Here is a 19,239-nt window from a genome sequence, read left to right as displayed (position 1 = left end):
ATGAAACACTCTCATACGAAAGCAGCATCCATCATCGGAGATCCTCACCACCCAGGCAGGCTGAAGTTACAAGAGCCTCAGGACTCGCACCACCAGGTTCAGGAACACTTACTACCCCACAATCATCAGGCCCTTGAACAAAATGGGCTAACTACACTCACTTGCTCATCCAATGAGACATTCCCATGACCAATGATCTCACTTTAAGGACTCTTCATCTCATTATCTCATGTTCTCACTACTTATTGCTATTTATTTAATTTGCATTTGCATAGCTTGTTGACCTTTCATTGACCCTGTATTAGTTACTATTCTATAGATTTGCTGAGTACGCCTTGCAGAAAAATGAATCTCGGGGTTGAATGTGGAGACATGTATGCACTCTGGTAATCAATTTATTTTGAACCTCGCTCTCCGTACCATACTGTCCTGGCTTGTGTATTACGAAGGCAACTAGGATACAACATCAATGGTCAACACCACCCAGCGGAATGTGAGTCCAACATGGTCTGCGTTGTTGGTAGAAGTCATGATGCATTTGGAAGACCGGGCCAGATATAAATTTAATTCAATTGAACTTCTTGAACACCGATAGGACACTGACTCTTTTGGGGAATTGGAAAATCCGGTGGAAGGGCAGCATTGCACAAAAAGAAAGGGGTGGTTTGTGTTCTTTGTGTCAATTCCAATGTAACTATGCACTGGCATCTACACAGCTGAGTGGAACATATCTTAAAAACAGGAAGAAATAAGTCAATTAATTACTGCATCTTCAGAATACTCCCAGTCATCGGCAAAGTGATAGAAAGGGTGCTTCTGCGCTTACTCATCAGTTGCATACTCACTGCATTCCAGGACCAGTCATCTAGTCTTGGTTCAAACATGGACAATGGAATTCATTTCCACTAGTGGGTTGAAAGTGATTTATTCCTGAGACCAAATGGTAAAACTGAATCTGGTGGGGAAACTGTCCACGAGCTGGAACCATACTGAGCAATTTGAAGGTCATTGTGTTGTCGTAGGCCAGTTGGCTCAGCTCTCGACTAAAAGTGAAGGAGATTCCACAGAATTCTAGCCAGTCGTCTTTAGCTGTCTCACCAATGACCACCCTTCTATCACGTAGACAGGATTAAAGATTGCAAACATGAGAAATGTTGCCGATGCTGGAAATCCAAAGCAACACAAAATGCTCGAGGAACTCATCAGCCCTAAGGATTGGACAATATTCCATGCTATCTGCAGCCCTTCAGAGAGCAAAGCAATCTGCACTTCCACCACCTGTGACATTAAAATCTAGAAAATGTATCAATTTTATGTAAAAAATGAGTAAATTATAATACAGCACCATTTGCATAAAAAATCCAAATTGGATAAGCTATAGAGTCTTTTATGCAAATAGTTTACATTTAGTCAGTCCAAGGGTGCTTTTATCTCTGAGCCAAAGCCCAAAGGTAAATACTAAAGATTTTTTTGCCGTAGTTGGCTTAGCACGAGCATAGGCATTTTCCAATTGTTTTGGACGCTGTCATGAAGTAAGGTAATTGCTTATGTGATCAAAATGAACAGCTCACGAAGCTGAGTATGGAGCCTCCAATGAGCAGGGTTTCAAGAGGCTGCAGGGGGTTGTAAACTTGGGCTGCTCCATCACAGGCACCAGCCTGTCCACCATCGAGGACATCTTCCAAAGGTAGCACCTCAGGAGGCTGCATCCATCGTGAAGGACCTTCACGTGCCCTCTTCTCATTGCTGCTGTTGGGGGAGGAGGAATAAGAATCTGTAGATGCACACTCAACATTTTAGGAACAGCTTTTTCTCATCCTCCTGAATATTCCAGGAACTTTGGTTAGACCCGACGCAGACTGGGAGACCGTTTCGCTGAACACCTAAGCTCTGTCCGCCAGAGAAAGCAGGATCTCCCAGTGGCCACACATATTAATTCCACGTCCCATTCCCATTCTGATACATCATCCATGGCCTCCTCTACTGTCAAGATGAAGCCACACTCAGGTTGGAGGAACAACACCTTATATACTGTCTGGGTAGCCTCCAACCTGATGGCATGAACATTGACTTCTCTAACTTCCATTAATGCCCCTCCTCCCCTTCTTACCCCATCCCTGATATATTTATTTTTCTTCCCCTCCCCCCCTTTCTCTGTCTCTCTCTGCCCATCTCTCTGCCTGTTCTCCATCTCCCTCTGGTGCTCCCCTCCCCCTTTCTTTCTCCCTGGGCCTCCTGTCCCATGATCCTTTCCCTTCTCCAGCTCTGTATCCCTTTTACCAATCACCTTTCTGGCTCTGAGCTTCACCCCACCCCTTCCGGTCTTCTCCTATCATTTTGCATTTCCCCCTGCCCCTCCTACTTTCAAATCTCTTTCTATCTTTCCTTTCAGTTAGTCCTTTCAAAGGGTCTCGGCCCGAAACGTCAACAGTGCTTCTCCCGATAGATGCTGCCTGGCCTGCTGCGTTCCACCAGCATTTTGTGTGTGTTGCTTGAATTTCCAGCATCTGCAGATTTCCTCATGTTTACTTTACCTCTCGATTCCCTTTTCTTGCACTATTATTCATATTTGTAATTCACGGTTAATCTTGTGTCTCTGCACTCTGCTGCTATCACAAAACAACAAATTTCGTGTCATAATGTACATCAGCGAAAATAAACCTAATCCTGATTCAGTGGAGAAATATTGAGCCACTTAAATAAATGAGTGCCTCCAGTGCATAATTTGAAGCTGAGCTCTTCTGGCGTTGCTTGCCTGCTTCTGTTTTGGTGATACAAGTGCAGATGGCTGTAATAAAATAAAAGACCTGGTCACAGTTCCGGTGTACCTTCCAGAAATTTGTAATGCTTGGTGAAGATAACTGCCTCGATAGATTGAGTCATTTTCCCGTGCAATATAAAGCCTCTAGGCAATGCATAGATGAGCAAAGGAAGGAATTTTGTGTTATTGGTTACCTAAGGTATTTATGCCAGCCAATAAAATAGCATTTAAAAATACAGGAAAAAAAGCAAGTGTATTCTTTCATTGGATCATTAACAGGCCATCCTTGCTGATTGGAATTACTTTCTAGGAATATGTTTACCATCTTCTTGTTTCCTATTGTGTCATTGAAATACCCAATGGAACAAGGAATCATTGAAATACTTCCAAGTAAATAGGCACATTCTCATGGAATAATTTGATGCTTTGAGCTACTTTACTGCATTAAAGAGACGTTGTGTGATTTTTCTAGTGCCTGAGATTCAGAGGAGCAATTTTAGAAGGAGGAAGAGTGAAGCTGTTTTCCACCACCGAAGATTCCTTTGAAGAAAAATAATTGAAAGGTTTTAGTGCTCAAACTGAAAATAAATATGACAGAGATTATGAATGTTGTGAAGTATCTTCCATTAATAGTGCTTCTTCTTCTTCTTGGGCCCTTCGCTGTCAGTGGAGTGTGGGCAGTTGATGATCTCCCACCTCCATCGTTGGAGTTCATCAATGGTCCTGCAATCCATTGTATCCACTGTCCAGGGGATTGGCCTCTACAGCTTCACCTGAGCCCGGTTAGCCAGCCTTACCCATTTCTACCTCTCACAATGGGGGTGTGGGGTTGCACTTTCAGAGGCAGTAATAGTTCTAGTGTGACGTTTAAGTGTTAACGATATGGAAAAGTGGATTGAGATGGGCAGAGGTTACACAGATTTTAAATGATGCGGAATTTACAGATGGTGATAAATCCTGGGGAACGGGAAGAAAGTGGAAACAGCTTAGAAGAGAGAAGAAGGGAAAATACCAATCTGGGGTGTAGCCACTTCAGGCATTCATTATATTCCTCACACTTGCAAAATTGCAGCCCATTTTCTTCAGGAGCTTGTGCAGCAGTGCATTTCATGTTCTGGTTTTATTGAAACAAAACGGGCAAACGGCGATTAAGCAAGCTGTTCTCGAATATCTATGCAGAAGAGATTCTACTATTTGCCATTGGACTTGAGATGATAACACCAAGCACAACATCAAAGCCTGATGGAAATATAGCAAGATCGCACGGAAATATAACAAGTCATGAGGGAAGTGCAAATTTCCATCATCTGCATTGGACTGGTAGACATGTCAGATTCAGTATGTTCTGGATAACCGGGATTTTTCTTTTGGTCTGTTATATTAAGTAACTGTTACAGTTTGTAGCACATGACCTATCTGATTGTATGTTTATATTTGCAATTAGTTGCTGATTTTGCGTTTTGGACATGAAAAGAACAAATGTAAGTAGCAATTAACATGGCAAAGTAAGGGTGGGCTGAATGGCCTCACTTTGTGATGTAAGTTGTACAAAGCCTTAGTGAGACCACACCTGGAGTATTGTGTGCAGTTTTGTCCCCTAACCTGAGGAAAGACATTCTTGCCGTAGAGGGAGTACAAAGAAGGTTTACCAGATTGATTCCTGAGATGGCAGGACTTTCATATGAAGAAAGACTGGATCGACTAGGCTTATACTCGCTGGAATTTAGAAGTTGGAGGGAGGATCTTATTGAAACATTAAAATTCTAAAGGGATTGGACAGGCTAGATGCAGGAAGATTGTTACCGATGTTGGGGAAGTCCAGAACGAGGGGTCACAGTTTAAGGATAAAGGGGAAGCCTATTAGGACTGAGATGAGGAAAAACTTCTTCACACAGAGAGTGGTGAATCTGTGGAATTCTCTGCTACAGTAAACAGTTGAGGCCGGTTTATTGGCTATATTTAGGAGGGAGTTAGATATGGCTAAAGGGATCAGGGGGTATGGAGAGAAAGCAGGTACAGGGTTCTGAGTTGGATGATCAGCCATGATCATACTGAATGGCGGTGCAGGCTGGAAGAGCAGAATGGCCTACTCCTGCACCTATTTTCTATGTTTCTATGTAAGAGGAAGGCAAATGAATTCAGAACTGAGATAATTTGGTTTTGACTATCATGTTAGTGTTGTCACCAAGGAAATGCAAAAAAATTGAAATATTATTGTACTTAAAGAGAGGCTGCAATTCAGATCAATGCAAATTAGTTATTTATATAATCTGATATGATCCTGCCGGAAGACTCTTCCTTTCAGATTCATCTGCAGTGCATTAAGTTGTGAAGCAGATGGTGGGATGGTGTGGGGTGATGGAAGGATAAGCCCAGGGGAGCAGACCACTGCTAACAGATTTCAAATTTGCTAAGGTGATAAATTTGGGACAGGATAACTCTTGAGCAGCGAACATATAACGGTAACATAGACGCGATCCCAGTACATTAGAATTCAGTTAAAATCAAGACGGTATGAAGACTACAGTCAAATCCAAGAAGTATGTTGATGCATGGACCAATTTCTTGGTGGATTTGACTATCTTATTCTCAAATTGCATTCTGCAAATTGATATATCATTAAAAACAGTTTTTGAAAAAACACAATTTTACCATAAGTTCTGTGATTTTTTTTTAAACCAGAAACCTTTGACAATAAGTAGTAAGATTGCTGCCTCCTCATTAATAGTGACCTCTCAGAGGTATTGGCAGTGATGAATTCTTTTACAGAGTTAGCAGTGATTAATTTCCTGTACAGTTCCATAGCTTTTCAGATGACCCCCATGCTGCTTCCATCCTCTCTGATCCTGTGTTTGAAATTGGATAACACTGTACTGGTTTTATTTGTATTATTCAACAATTTGTCCTGCGTGTGGGTGGGGGGGGGGGGCGTGCGTGTGTGTTTTAGTAAGCCCCTTGGCTTGGAAAGGATTGGTTTTTAGTGCTGCTGCCTCATTGGTGTGTAAACCTTTAAAATTGAACTTCAGAACTTCTTCTGTAAGTAACGAGAGCATGAACACAAGGCTCCTTTATCCATGTATTCCATTTAAGTGTTTGAAATAAAAATGTATTCAATTCCTGACAAATTAGACATTTGAAGTTTTTTCTCCAGGAGGGTAACCTTACTAGTAGATACAGGAACACTGCCAGTTTAAGCTCGATAAATGAAAATCAGTTGCAGTGTTTTGATGGTGAATGATAGGGGAGCATTTATGCTGGAGGTAGTACCTTCATGGCCACCTCGCTGATCTCCCAAAAACTATACAGCTGAGAAACGTCACCAAGACTTTCATGTCAATCATGTACAAATTGAAGTGTTGCCAGTCCACACAAGGATTGGTTATCTGGTGTTCCGTGTGCGTAGTGATGTCTTCATCGGGAAATCTAACTGCTGAGCTCCATGGGAGTCAGACAGTTTGGTTTAATATGCGGTGGTCCCATGGTATTGAAGCATTACTGAGCAGCAGCTCCACAGAATGGTGACCCCTTCCGTGAGCCCTTGGTGACGGGCGCTTCCTCGTAAAGAGGCAGGTATTGCCCAAGGTGGTGGGGTGGCAATACTCCTCTGAGGCACTCCTTTCTGCGAGCCTGCAGTGCCTGTTTGGGCAAGGTGTATCACCACTAACTCTTCCCCCCACCGAAACGGGTCATATGGGAGCAGCAGTGGATAGTCACATGAGCAGCTGGTGCATATCACATGTCCTGGTTATGCGACCACTGACGCCAGGCAGACATTCTCTGAAGAGTATTGATAATTGCTCGAGTCACCTGTCTCATAAAGACACTGCCTAGAAGAAGGCAATGGCAAGCCACTTCTGTAGAAAAATTTGCCCAGACCAATCGTGGTCACGGAAAGTCCCTGATCCCCCATGTCATACAACACAGCATGTGGTGATGATGATTGCTAGAAGGAGAGCCATTGGTCTGAGTGGCTGATGATGGTATGTTTTCAGGAAACAATTTTTGCAGATTTGGGCAGAAGTTGGCTATGCTGCTGTTGCTACTGATTGTGTTAGAGAAGAAAAATAACTTGAAAATTTTCAACACTTCTTTTAATATCTTTTGCACAATCTGTAGCTCAAAGTACCGCATTGATTGGACCACGGATGCAACTTCCTTGATTGGTGAAGAGTTGCTGGTTGAAGTCCTGGATCATCTCCCCTTAACTACTCACAACTTTGTAAGTATTTTGGGTTGATTCTTGATGCCAAATGATAAACGCTTTTTGTAGTGTGACTATTGTAAGCCTACATTATTTTATCTTATTCAAAGGTTCGGAAAACTTTTCTGAAGTTGGCGTTCTGTGATATCTGTCAGAAGTTCCTATTGAATGGGTTCCGGTGTCAGACCTGTGGTTACAAGTTTCACGAGCACTGCAGCACCAAAATCCCCACCATGTGTATCGACTGGAATAATGTCAGGTACTTCCAACAATCTTTTGTCATACGTGTTTAAATGACTGAAGCTTTTGTGTGATCTACTTTACTCTTATGATTCTATATGTTGTGCTGATGGTGTGTGGCTTGTGCACAAGTTCTCCAGGCTGGTAAGAAATATGAATATTGTAGATTCTGACTTTTAACTCCTGCCTTCAGAAAATTGGATGGCAGAGCAGGTAACTTGTGATCCATCTGTATTTATTTATCTACTTTACTGATTGAGATAAAACGCAGAATAGGCCCTTCTGGCAGTTCGAGCCACACTGCCCAACAATCTCCCAATTTAATCTGAGCCTAATCACAGGACACTTTACAATGACTAATTAACCTACCAGCCGGCATATCCTTTGGACTGTGGGAGGAAACCAGAGCACTTGGAGGAAAGCCATGCAGCCCCAGGGCAAATGTACAAACTTCGGTGGCGGGAATTGAACCCGGGATCAATCTACGTGCCGCCCCATATCAGTCTCAGAGGTCTGGGTTTCAGTGCGTTGGGTGTCTGCTGAGCTGATTTCAGTTACGGTTGTGTGGGGTTCTGCTAAGCCTGTAATTCGTACACCATAAAGGCTGTAGTTCTTTCACCACCACCACCCTATGATGAAAGTTTGTGATGAAAAATATTTAATAATTTCATTATTTTGCAGGTTATTTTTAGTTGCATGATGAGTATGGTAACTAATACCCTGTATATTATAATTGTCAGCTCATTTCTTTTGTCTGTGTTCTGTTAGAGCTTATCAAGCTGGTACACCCTACTCCAGGTTATTCTCGTCCTCTAACAGTGATGGAGTTGTACCATCTATTACTCAAATGACCACACGGCGGGTTCGGGAGTCTCTGTCACGTCTTCCTGAGAGGTGAGTTGGAAGTTTTGAACACAGGGATTTCCATCATTTCTTGAATAATTTGACTGTTGACGCTGTGCTTTTTCCCCCCCCCCCCCTTGTTTTCAGCTTGCAGTATAGGTATTCCAGTTCTCATGCCTTCAACTGTCCCATGCCTTTCCCATCTACAGAAGGACAGCTCTGCCAGCGACAAAGATCTTCATCCACCCCCAATGTTCACATGTCCAGCACCAACATGCCGATTGATAACAATATTATTGAGGTAAAATGATGCGTTCCTAGGTCCTTTAGACATTTTTAGGGCCACTTCATATCCATTTTACATATAGTGAAAACTGGTTTCTCTATGAGTGGCTAGTTAAAATAGGCCATGCTGAATTCTGGATGTTTAATAGGTGATTTTAATATGCTTTGCTGTTAGCGTGGCGGGGTGCAGATACGTCTCTACCAAAAGAGATGTAAGGTGCTCCTTCCCTCTGCTAGCCAGCAGGTCACCCTTGGGCAAGGTGTAGCATCTGCTTAGCCTCCTGATCAGAGTCGTGTGAAGCCCTCGGAGCAGATTGTGCATGGTTGTATGAGCAGCTGGTGCATATACCTGGTTATACAACCTCTGACTCCAGGCAGACAATCTCTGAAGAGCATTGCTAATGGCTGGGGTCACCCGTCTTGTAAAGACACTGCCCAGAAGAAGGCAATGGCAAACCACTTCTATAGAAAAGTTTTCCAAGAACAATCATGGTCATGGAAGGATCATGATCACCTATTTGACATGGCACATAATAAATAAACAAACTCTGTTTCAGAATAGTTGATTTAGAAAGATTGGCATTATTTTCTTAACTTGTAATTGAGTTGGAAAAATTGGTTGACTTAGAGGAGCTTTGGTTAGGCTGGCATATTGTAAAATTTGAAACTGCTACAGCCAGATTTGATTTGGTGCATTTAACCCAAAAATGTCGGATTTGCTAATTTGACTATCATCTGTGACAGTTTAAAATAGATTAATCTGATTCCTGTTTTGAATGAAAGTATCTTATTTTTAACTTATAACAGTGTATTATTTATTACAATTCATTACTAACTATTAATAGATGTTCAGAAATAATATATTTTGTTTTACAGGATGCAATACGAAGTCACACTCCAAGAAGTAAGTTGCTTATTGTTTACTTATACATATAGGATATATACATCCTGATTTCCAGCAAGGTCAGGGACAAAGTGGCTTATGTCAGCTTGTTGCTAGGAGTCATGATATAGACATGAATGGTTTTTTTCCATTGCCTCTCCCTGTTGGGCAAGCATCATAAAATATGCTATCATTATTATTTTAAATAATTGTGTTTATTGATGGTTAATTGAAATAACATTCTTGTTTAATATTACATAATTTGTTGCGCTTATTTAAGATTGTTCACACATTTTTGTTTTGGTAGGGTTGGTATCAAACTCAAATAGAAGCCCTTCTGTATCTAGTTATCTCCAAACCAATCTACCAAGAAAAGGTTCAAAGGTTCACTTTATTGTCAAAGAATTCATGTACAATACAACTCTGATATTTGTTTTCACCAGATAGCCATGAAGTGCACTTGGTTAAAGTTACTATTTTCAAGTTGTGCGTAGGAGTCATGGATCTATTTTCTATCTATTATATTTTGCTTTGCGTATTTTTATTACGGGTTATGGTAATTTGTCATGTAGGCTTGGGCATGGTAGAAGTACTTGAGTATAGTCACGCATTCACCCTTTGTGACGTTAGTTTAGTTAGATAGAAACTTAGTACGGACATGGATTTTTTTTCTGTTGACCACTTATTTCACTTAATATGCTAATTCTCTTATTGCTAATTCTGCTAATATCATTATATAAGATCGTTTGTCTTTGCTGGTTTTTAGTAATAGAATACTGAAGTTACCTTTTTCAACTCGGTTATTAGGAAATGAGTCATACACTGTGGAGTCCCTCACTCAGTCTTTGAGAAGTTTTGATTTGTTTTTCAAGTAACCGCTATATTGTGTATTAGCACGCAATCTCTGTAATTACACTCTTTATTTATCCAGTGAATTTGGAGGCAGATTGTGTATGACCAAGTCTTAAGAATTTAACTGAATGTAAAACAGGCAGCTTGCCAGTGCAGAGAGTTTGAAGCTTTTTTGTGTTTTCCAATTGGGAGACACCCAACTGTTGGAACATTAGATTCAGCATTATTTGGATCCAAGTAAAGTGAGCCCCACTGCACAATTTACATACCCGTTGAAACTTGCAGAGAAGTCTCATATGATGCTTACTCAATATTTGAGTGGAGGATTTCAAATGCTCAGTCCTCCAGCATTTTGTGTGTGTTTCATATGACGCTTGCATGGATCTCCCAGTATTATAGATTGTCAATGCAAATGCCAAGTAACTTAATTAAAATTTTTCAAAACCAACTGTAATATTAAACTGATTTTCTTTTACCCAGCTCCTTCATCAGCATTGTCGAATAGTCCACCCAGCTTAAGCCCAACGCGGGACTCTAAACAGAAGTCTCCTGTTCAAGCTCACCGAGACAGAAGACCATCAGCAACATCTGAAGGAACAAAGAAGATAGTAAGTACTAGTAAACAGAGGAACCCAGAGAATGACTGTATACTGTCTGAGAATCCACAGTACTCTTCTTAAAGTTCCTCAGTGGCTCAGCTTTGATTATTTGTGGTCAGCTGTATATGTACATCACTTGGCAGTATGAAGCATAGAATAGAACATTGGTTATTAGTTGAACACTTTATCAGATGTTTAAAAAAACATTTTCCTAGTATATCCAATAATCTATCGTTCAATACTTAAAAGTTTATTTACTAGTGTTTCATCAGCAGTGTACTTATTCACCCTACTTATTATGTAGAGCGAGTGTGTTTTATACAGTACTGTGCAAAAATCTTAGGCACATTTATATAGCTAGGATGCCCAAGTGATTTTATGTATTGCACTAGACTGCTTCCGCAAAATAAAAACTAGAAGCAAATTTCATAATGTATGTGAGTGATAAACTTGATTCTGATGTGGGTTTCTATTGTAGGAAGGGGGCAGAAAGAGGGGGATCATAGTTGGGGGACGGGGGAGGGAGCAGGAAGCACCAGAGAGAGACACTTGCTAATGATCAGTGAGCTAGTTGTTTGGAACCCAGTTACCTTGCCTGGTGTGTCAGGGATGAGTGTGTCTGCAACCTCCGCCCGCCCCCGCCCTGGCACTCCTTCTCTGCCTCGTGTCCCACACCCCTCCCCTGGCACTCCAACCTCACCATTCCCAACATCCTTTGCCTCCCTCCCGATTTACAAACCTATTCTCTGCTCCCCATTGACAAACACAGCACTGTACAAAAGTCTTCGACACCGGAGATGTATGCATACCCAAGGCTTTTACACAGTGCCGTAGTTAGCATTATTTGTGTTACTTGAAACATTCTTTGATTATTCATCTGGCAAAAGGAATATTTGGCACTTGTATTTACAATTAATTTACTGACACAGTTGGGTAGGAAATGGTTTTTAAGCTATTAAAAACCACAGGGATTTTGTCTTCTCTTCTCTTGTGGAGGGCTGAAGTGAACACAGGCCAGGGCAAGTGTTCCTCACTCTGCCAGAAACTTCTAGAAAGCCCAGGCAGATGTTCAGTCTGAGTTCTGTACAAAGGACGAGAAAACATATAGCAAAAACAGTTTTCACACATTGGCAACCTTCTATCTCAGCCTGTGAGTTTGATTCACAGTGGTTGGTGGAATGGGGTAGGAGAGGAATAGTGGGAGTGGATGTCAGGGGAGGAGGGAGTGCAATCATTAAAGATTATTAAAAATATTAAAATACAGGTGAAGTAATATACCCTTTTGTGCCTTTTCCCATATGATGGTATTGTAGCGATGTACTACATACAGAGCTAGAGACGACACGCAGTCGGTAAGTCGTTTTGAGACTAGTTTATTCAAAGTTCGCGGCGCTGGCATTTAATCCCTAGCGCCCGCCCTCTCCAGGCGGAAGTGACATCAGAGGCGCATTACCAAAGTCTCTCCCTGCACGCTGGCTATTTGTGAGCCGGTTTGCCTGCGCAGAATGTGGATCGCCACATAACCACCCCCCCCCCGCCCCCAGAACCAGCGATACACCCCCCAATGTCCACAGTCTGGATCAGCCTCTGTTTGGGAGGTCTGCCTCTGTGCCACGGTGCCTGAACCTCGACCGGCTGCGCCAAGTCCACATGGGCTGGTTTGAGTCGGTCCACTGTGAAAACCTCCTCTTTACCCTCAATGTCCAGAACGTACATGGACCCGTTGTTGTTGATCACCTTGAACAGCCCCTTGTACGGCCGCTGTAGCGGTGCCCGGTGTCCGCCCCTTCGTACAAACACAGACTTACAGTTCTGCAGGTCTTTGGGTATATGGGTCGGGGTCCGTCCGTGCTGTGAAGTCGGTATGGGGGCCATGTTGCCGAGCCTTTTGCGTAGTCTGTCCAGGACTGCTGTGGGTTCTTCCTATTGCCCCCTTAGGGCTGGTATGAACTCTCCTGGGACGGCCAGGGGTGCGCCGTACACCAACTTGGCCGATGAGGCGTGCAGATCCTCTTTGGGCGCTGTGCAAATTCCAAGCAGGACCCAGGGAAGCTCATCCACCCAATTAGATCCTCTCAGGCGGGCCATGAGAGCCGACTTCAAGTGATGGGGAAACACTCCACTAGTCTGTTCGACTGTGGGTGGTAGGCAGTAGTGTGGTGTAGCTGCGTTCCCAACAGGCTGGCCACAGCCGACCACAGGCTGGAGGTGAACTGGGCACTTCTGTCGGAGTTAATGTGGGCCGGTACTCCGAAACGTGCTACCCAGGTTGCAATCAGTGCTCAGGCGTAGGAATCCGCAGATGTGTCGGTGAGCGGGACTGCCTCTGGCCACCTCGTGAACCGGTCTACCATAGTTAGGAGGTACTGCACTTCTCGGGACACTGGTAGGGGGCCCACAATATCCACATGAATGTGGTCGAACCTCCGGTGGGTGGGTTCGAACTGCTGCGGCGGGGCTTTAGTGTGCCACTGCACCTTGGCTGTTTGGCACTGCGCGCACGTTCTGGCCCATTCACTGACCTGCTTGCCAAGTCTGTGCCACGTGAACTTGCTGGAGACCAGCCGGATGGTTGTCCACATAGATGGATGCGCCAAACCGTGTATGGAGTCGAAAACTCACCGCCCCCAAGCTGCCGTGACGATGGGGCGAGGTTGGCCAGTAGCCACGTCGCACAGGAGGGTCCTATCACTTGGGCCTACAAGAAAGTCCTGCAGCTGCAAACCCGAGACTGCGGTCCTGTAGCTGGGCATCTCATTGTCTGCCTGCTGCGCCTCCGCCAGTGCTGCATAGTCCACCCCCAGGGACAGGGCCTGGACAGTTGGTCTGGACAACATCCGCCACGATGTTGTCCTTTCCCGAGACACGCTGGATGTCCGTTGTGTACTCGGAGATGTAGGACAGATGTCATCGCCGGCAAGCTGACCAGGGATTGGACACCTTCGTGAACGCGAAGATTTGTGGTCCGTGAACGCGGTGAAAGGCCTGCCTTCTAAGAAGTACCTGAAATGCCAGATTGCCAGATGCACTTGCCAACAGCTCCTGGTCGAAAGCACTGTACTTGAGTTCGGGTGGTTGTAGGTGCTTGCTGAAGAACGTCAGGAGTTGCCAGCGCCCCTCGATGAGTTGCTCCAGCACCCCACCGACTGCTGTGTCGGATGCGTCCACCATGAGGGCGGTCGGAACATCTGTACTGGGGTGCACCAGCATCGCGGCATCTGCCAAGGCTTCCTTGGCTTTAACGAAAGCGGCCGCGGCCTCCTCCTCCCAAGTAATGTCCTTGCCTTTATCCGACATCAGGGTGTACAAAGGGTGCATGATATGGGCTGCTGAGGGGAGGAAACGGTGGTAGAAGTTCACTATGCCAACGAACTCCTGCAGGCCTTTGACTGTGTTGGGCTGGGCAAAGTGGCAGATCGCGTCTACCTTGGCGGGCAGAGGTGTTGCCCCGTCTTTGGTAATCCTTTGGCCCAGGAAGTCGATGGTATCGAGACCAAACTGGCATTTGGCCGTGTTGATCGTGAGGCCGAAATCACTCAGGCGGGAGTAGAGCTGGCGGAGGTGGGACAGATGCTCCTGGCGACAACTGCTGGCTATAAGGATGTCGTCCAAATAGATGAACGCAAAGTCCAGGTCGCATCCCACCACATCCATGAGCCGCTGGAACGTCTGTGCGGCATTCTTCAGGCCGAACGGCATTCGGAGGAACTCGAACAGGCTGAACGGGGTGATGAGTGCCGTTTTGGGGATGTCTTCAGGTTCACCAAGATTTGATGGTATCCCCGGACGAGGTCTACTTTGGAAAATATTCTTGCCCCGTGCAGGTTTGCCGCAAAGTCCAGTATGTGCGGCACGGGGTAGCGGTCTGGAGTTGTAGCCTTGTTCAGTCTGTGGTAGTCGCCGCATGGTCTCCAACCCCTGGCTGCTTTGGGCACCATGTGCAGGGGGGAGGCCCATGGGCTGTTGGACCTCTGTACGATCCCCAATTCCTCCATCCTCTTGAACTCCTCCTTTGCCAGGCAGAGCTTTTCCGGGGGGAGCCTTCGTGCGCGGGTGTGGTGGGGAGGTCCCTGGGTTGGGATGTGGTGCTGTACCCCATATCTGGGCATGGCTGCCGTGAACTGCGGTGCCAGAATCAATGGAAAGTCCACCAGGATTCTGGTGATTTCATTGTCCGACAGCGTGATGGAGTCCAGGTGTGGGGCTGGCAACTTGGCTTCACTCAGGGAGAACGTCTGGAAAGTCTCGGCATGTACCAGTCTTTTCCCTTGCAAATCTACCAGCAGGCTGTGAGCTCGCAAGAAGTCCACCCCCAGGAGTGGTTGGGCCACCGCGGCCAGTGTGAAGTCCCACATGAACCGGCTGGCGCCGAACTGCAGCTGCACTGTGCGGGTGCTGTAGGTCCGTATCGTGTTGCCGTTTGCGGCCCTCAGGGTGGGTCCTGGCTTCCTGTTGCGGGTGTTGTACCCCGTTGGGGGCAAGACACTGATTTCCACTCCAGTGTCGACCAAGAAGCGGCGTCCCGACTGTTTGTCCCAGACGTACAAGAGGCTGCCCTGGTGGCCAGCTGCCATAGTCATTAGCGGCAGCTGGCCCTGGCCCTTGCAGGGTGGGCGACAACGGTGGGCTTCTGTGCCCCACTGCTGGTGGTAGAAACACCACTGTTATCTGTCCTCCTCACTCCTGCCTCTGTGTTGTGTACGCCCCCCCACCGGGCCTGGTTTGGTCTGCTGTTGGGTGCGTGGCCTGGTAATCTGACCGACAGACGCCACGCTCTCCCTCTTGACTTTCCACAGCACGTCTGCCCGGGCTGCCACCTTCCGGGGGTCGCTGAAATCTGCGTCGGCCAGCAGCAGATGTATGTCCTTGGGCAGTTGGCTCTAGGAATGCTTGATCGAACATGAGGCAGGGCTTGTGCCAGTCAGCCAGGGCCAGCATCTCGTTCATTAATGCTGACGGCAGCCTGTCTCCCAAACCGTCCAGGTGAGGCAGGCGGGCACCCCGCTCACGCCGTGAGAGGCCAAAGGTCCCAATGAGCAGCGCTCTGAATGCTTCATATTTGCCTTCTTCCGGGGGTGACTGTATCAAATCCTCAACCTGGGCGGCCGTCTCCTGGTCAAGGGGGCTCACCACGTGGTAGTAACACGTGGAATCAAAAGATATGTGGCGAATCTGGAACTGGGCTTCTGCTTGGCTAAACCACACGCGTAGTTGCAGCGTCCAGAAAGTCGGCAGTTTTAGCGAAACTGCGTGAACAGATGAAGAGTCGGTCATCTTTGGTCCAAATCCCGTTTGGACCATCGGGATCACCAATGTAGCGATGTACTACATACAGAGCTAGAGACAACACGCAGTCGATAAGTTGTTTTGAGACTAGTTTATTCAAACTTTGCGCCACTGGCATTTAATCCCTAGTGCCCGCCCTCTTCGGGCGGAAATGACATCAGAGGTGCATTACCAAAGTCTCTCCCCGCGTGCTGGTTATTTGTGAGCCGGTTCCTCTGCGCAGAAAGTGGGTCGCCACAGTGTCTCATCCTGAAGATTAATTTATTAAGCAGAAGAAGCTATTCTTTTATTGATTGTGATACAATGCCTAATAGGCTCTTCCAGTCCTTCGAGCTGTGCTGCCTGCAGCCCCCAATTTAACCCCAGCCTAATCACGGGACAATTCACAATGAAGAATTAACCTACCAAACGGCGCATCTTCGGAGGAAACCGGAACTCCCGGGGAAAACCCACACTCTCACGGGGAGAACAAACAAATCCCTTACAGTCAGTGCTGGGAATTGAACCTGGGTCACTGGTACCAGAAAGTGTTGTGCTGTCCGCTACCCTACCGTTCTCATACTCGCTTTCGCCCTTGCCCAGCGGTGGGCTTGGTGGTTACCAGAAGTGAAAATCCAAGCTGCTTTTCTTTCCCTTAATTCAGAGAACGTTGAACTCACTTCAGCGCTCTCACTCCAGTCAAGAACAGTTGAATGAGCAGATTGGAATGTGGATCTGAATGTGACGAAGATGTGACCTCTTTCAGCACTTCAGGAAGAATTGAGGTTTAAAAGTAATCTGAAAAATGTGATACTTTAAGGCCTATCCATCAGACAGATGTGAATGTTGACTGACCAACATTCTAAAATGAATATTTTTCACATCTCAAACCGTAATTTATAGAATTGGTTTGAACATGCATTCTTTGTTACAGCGACCTCGAGTTCAACGGGATTCCAGTTACTACTGGGAAATAAAAGGCGAGGAAGTTGTATTATTGAAGAGAATAGGCTCTGGATCATTTGGGACTGTATTTAAAGGAAAATGGCACGGTAAGAAGCTGGTTATCTTCCTATATTCCAATTGTTATTTAATTGTAGTGTAATTTCTTTCTTTGGTCATTGATTATGCTGTCTGCTTTACTGAGGCATCATCTTGCCTTGTGTTTAATTGTTGGATCTGCAAATGAATCTTTAAACTATTGTTTATATAATAACTGTTAGTGTATAGAACAATTACTACCCCTCAACCATTAGGTACTTGATCCAAAGGGGATAACTTCACTCGCCCCATCATTGAAATGCTCCCACAACCTATGCACGCACTTTCAAGGAGTCTTCATCCCACGCTCTTGATATTTATTGCTTATTTATTTATGTATTATTATTTCTTTATTTTTGTATTTGCACAGTTTGTTGTCTTTTGCACTGTTGTTGAATGCCCAAGTTGTGTGGTCTTCCTTTGATTCTGTTATTGTTGTTATTCTATAGATTTATTGAGTATGCCCACAAGAAGATAATCTCCAGGGTTGTATGTGGTGACATATATGTACTTCGATAATAAATTTACTTTGAACTTTGATGTATCTCAAGAGGTAAACTGTTCTGACCTGAGGTTTGGAGCCTTTTATGGCTAAAAGGCTTTCATTGTTCTGTGCAGAATTCATTCAATCCTTTTGTTTCATTGTATTTTGTGTCTATTGTGTGAAGGTGTTTGTTTTAGGAAACAACACCGTACCTAATTTAGCCACATCTAGTCAGATGAAACCTAGCCACGTGCAGAACACAATTTGCTTTTGTCTCCATTCCAAGCTTGTAAAAATTCACCATAAAGCCTTTGTTCCATGGGCCAGCCTCTGAGTTATGAGAGGCTTCCACAGGGCAAACAGGATGGACATGGAGGTTGATAAGTAGGCAGTATAGATATTAGTTAATTGGTGGAAGGTCCGAGTTTTCTTTGAGCAAATCCAAGTGCAGTGTGATTTTGAAACTCACTAAGAGATGGGGAATGCAGACTCTTGTCACATTTAAAAGGTATGTGATGAACTCCCGAAGAGCTGCAATCTACAGGGATGCAGATCACGAGCGGAGGGCAGTTTCTCACCGTACGGATGTGGCTGACTGAATGGTTTCCTCGTGTGCTGTGAATTTCCATGTTTCTCTGGGTTTGGATTTTTGTAAAGCTCAGCCGTGAAATGTGAGCTCTTTGGTACAGCTGGAATTATTGTCCTTTTGGTACTGCTGTTGTCTCCTTGCCTTCAACCCTTCTTCAGAAAGAAAGGAAGAAAATTGGAGGGTGTGGACTATTGTGGAATTTAACTATAGCATCTAATTTCGGATGGTGATAGTGAGATCTGGAATAATTTGTCACTCACCGCTCACCGAGGGGAGGAAATGATGGAAGCATTGTAGAAAAATAGTAATTTGAAAGGAATTAAACAGATTTCCTCATTTTCAGAACTGATTTGATTTAAATGGGAGTATTAGATTTCAAGTTTCATTTAAATATTAGCCCAGAGCAAGTAGGCTCTAGTTGAAGCCACCTTTAACTCTTCATGTGTCTGAGATTTAAATACCAGTTGTTAGGTAATGATCTCGGTTGGAATATTGTCACACGCATAACTCTACTGCGTCCTGTGGCATTTGCGTTCCCTGTTGGCTTTTAAAATTGGAAATCTGAAGCTACCAAATTAAAATTTAAATCAATATTTTGGCATTTATAGAGGTGTTACAAAGCCAGTATTTAACATTCTGCTCAATTCCCTTCTGAAAATGTAATAAATAAACAGATGCCTGCATTGACTGTTCATACAGAGCCCTGCTTGTGGTTGACTGGAGAGAATATGGCTTGGAATTGCAGCACTGACCACATGAGGGGGCGTTGCAGATTGTGGGTGAATTGGCCTGCCACCTGACTGCTTATTCATACTGCCGATGATAACGAATGGTTTGTTTGGTCTGATTCGCTGAGGAAGTTTGCAAAATCTGCTGTATTTGAAATAGAGCAGCTTTGATTTGCACACAGCTTTACTTAAACGTGAAAATTGAAAACGCGCTCCCAGCTGGACAAAGGATCGAAATGTGCATCAGCTCCTCATTCCGGCATTTCAGCTTTACAGCTACATTGGTGCTTTGGGACAACTTAGCAGTTTCCAAAAGCTCCAAGTGTTGTGTATTTCATTCTTCAGTAATATTTGAGTAATATTGTAAATATATTGTTGATTAAGCATTCTCATAATTCATTACTCATTATATCAAAAAGAAGACGTGTTGTCCCCAGCTCCGTGTTTTTCTTTTGATTAGTTTTGGAG

The 19,239-nt window shown here is 44.7% G+C and overlaps 1 protein-coding gene across 1 annotated transcript in view; it reads left to right on the top strand.

Annotated features, from left to right (window-relative positions):
• The window catches only part of raf1b (Raf-1 proto-oncogene, serine/threonine kinase b), a 91,100-nt gene that overhangs the window by 44,272 nt on the left and 27,589 nt on the right, over window positions 1–19,239 (top strand). The window contains exons 4-10 of the mRNA XM_059944071.1: window positions 6,878–6,980; window positions 7,073–7,221; window positions 7,971–8,096; window positions 8,193–8,346; window positions 9,207–9,234; window positions 10,546–10,673; window positions 16,864–16,981. Of these exons, the coding sequence (XP_059800054.1) occupies window positions 6,878–6,980; window positions 7,073–7,221; window positions 7,971–8,096; window positions 8,193–8,346; window positions 9,207–9,234; window positions 10,546–10,673; window positions 16,864–16,981 (806 nt within the window). The remainder of the gene's footprint in view (window positions 1–6,877; window positions 6,981–7,072; window positions 7,222–7,970; window positions 8,097–8,192; window positions 8,347–9,206; window positions 9,235–10,545; window positions 10,674–16,863; window positions 16,982–19,239) is intronic.

This window comes from Hypanus sabinus, chromosome 19 (assembly GCF_030144855.1).
Source record: "Hypanus sabinus isolate sHypSab1 chromosome 19, sHypSab1.hap1, whole genome shotgun sequence".
Lineage (NCBI taxonomy): Eukaryota > Metazoa > Chordata > Chondrichthyes > Myliobatiformes > Dasyatidae > Hypanus > Hypanus sabinus.
This window is presented reverse-complemented; position numbering and strand designations above follow the sequence as displayed.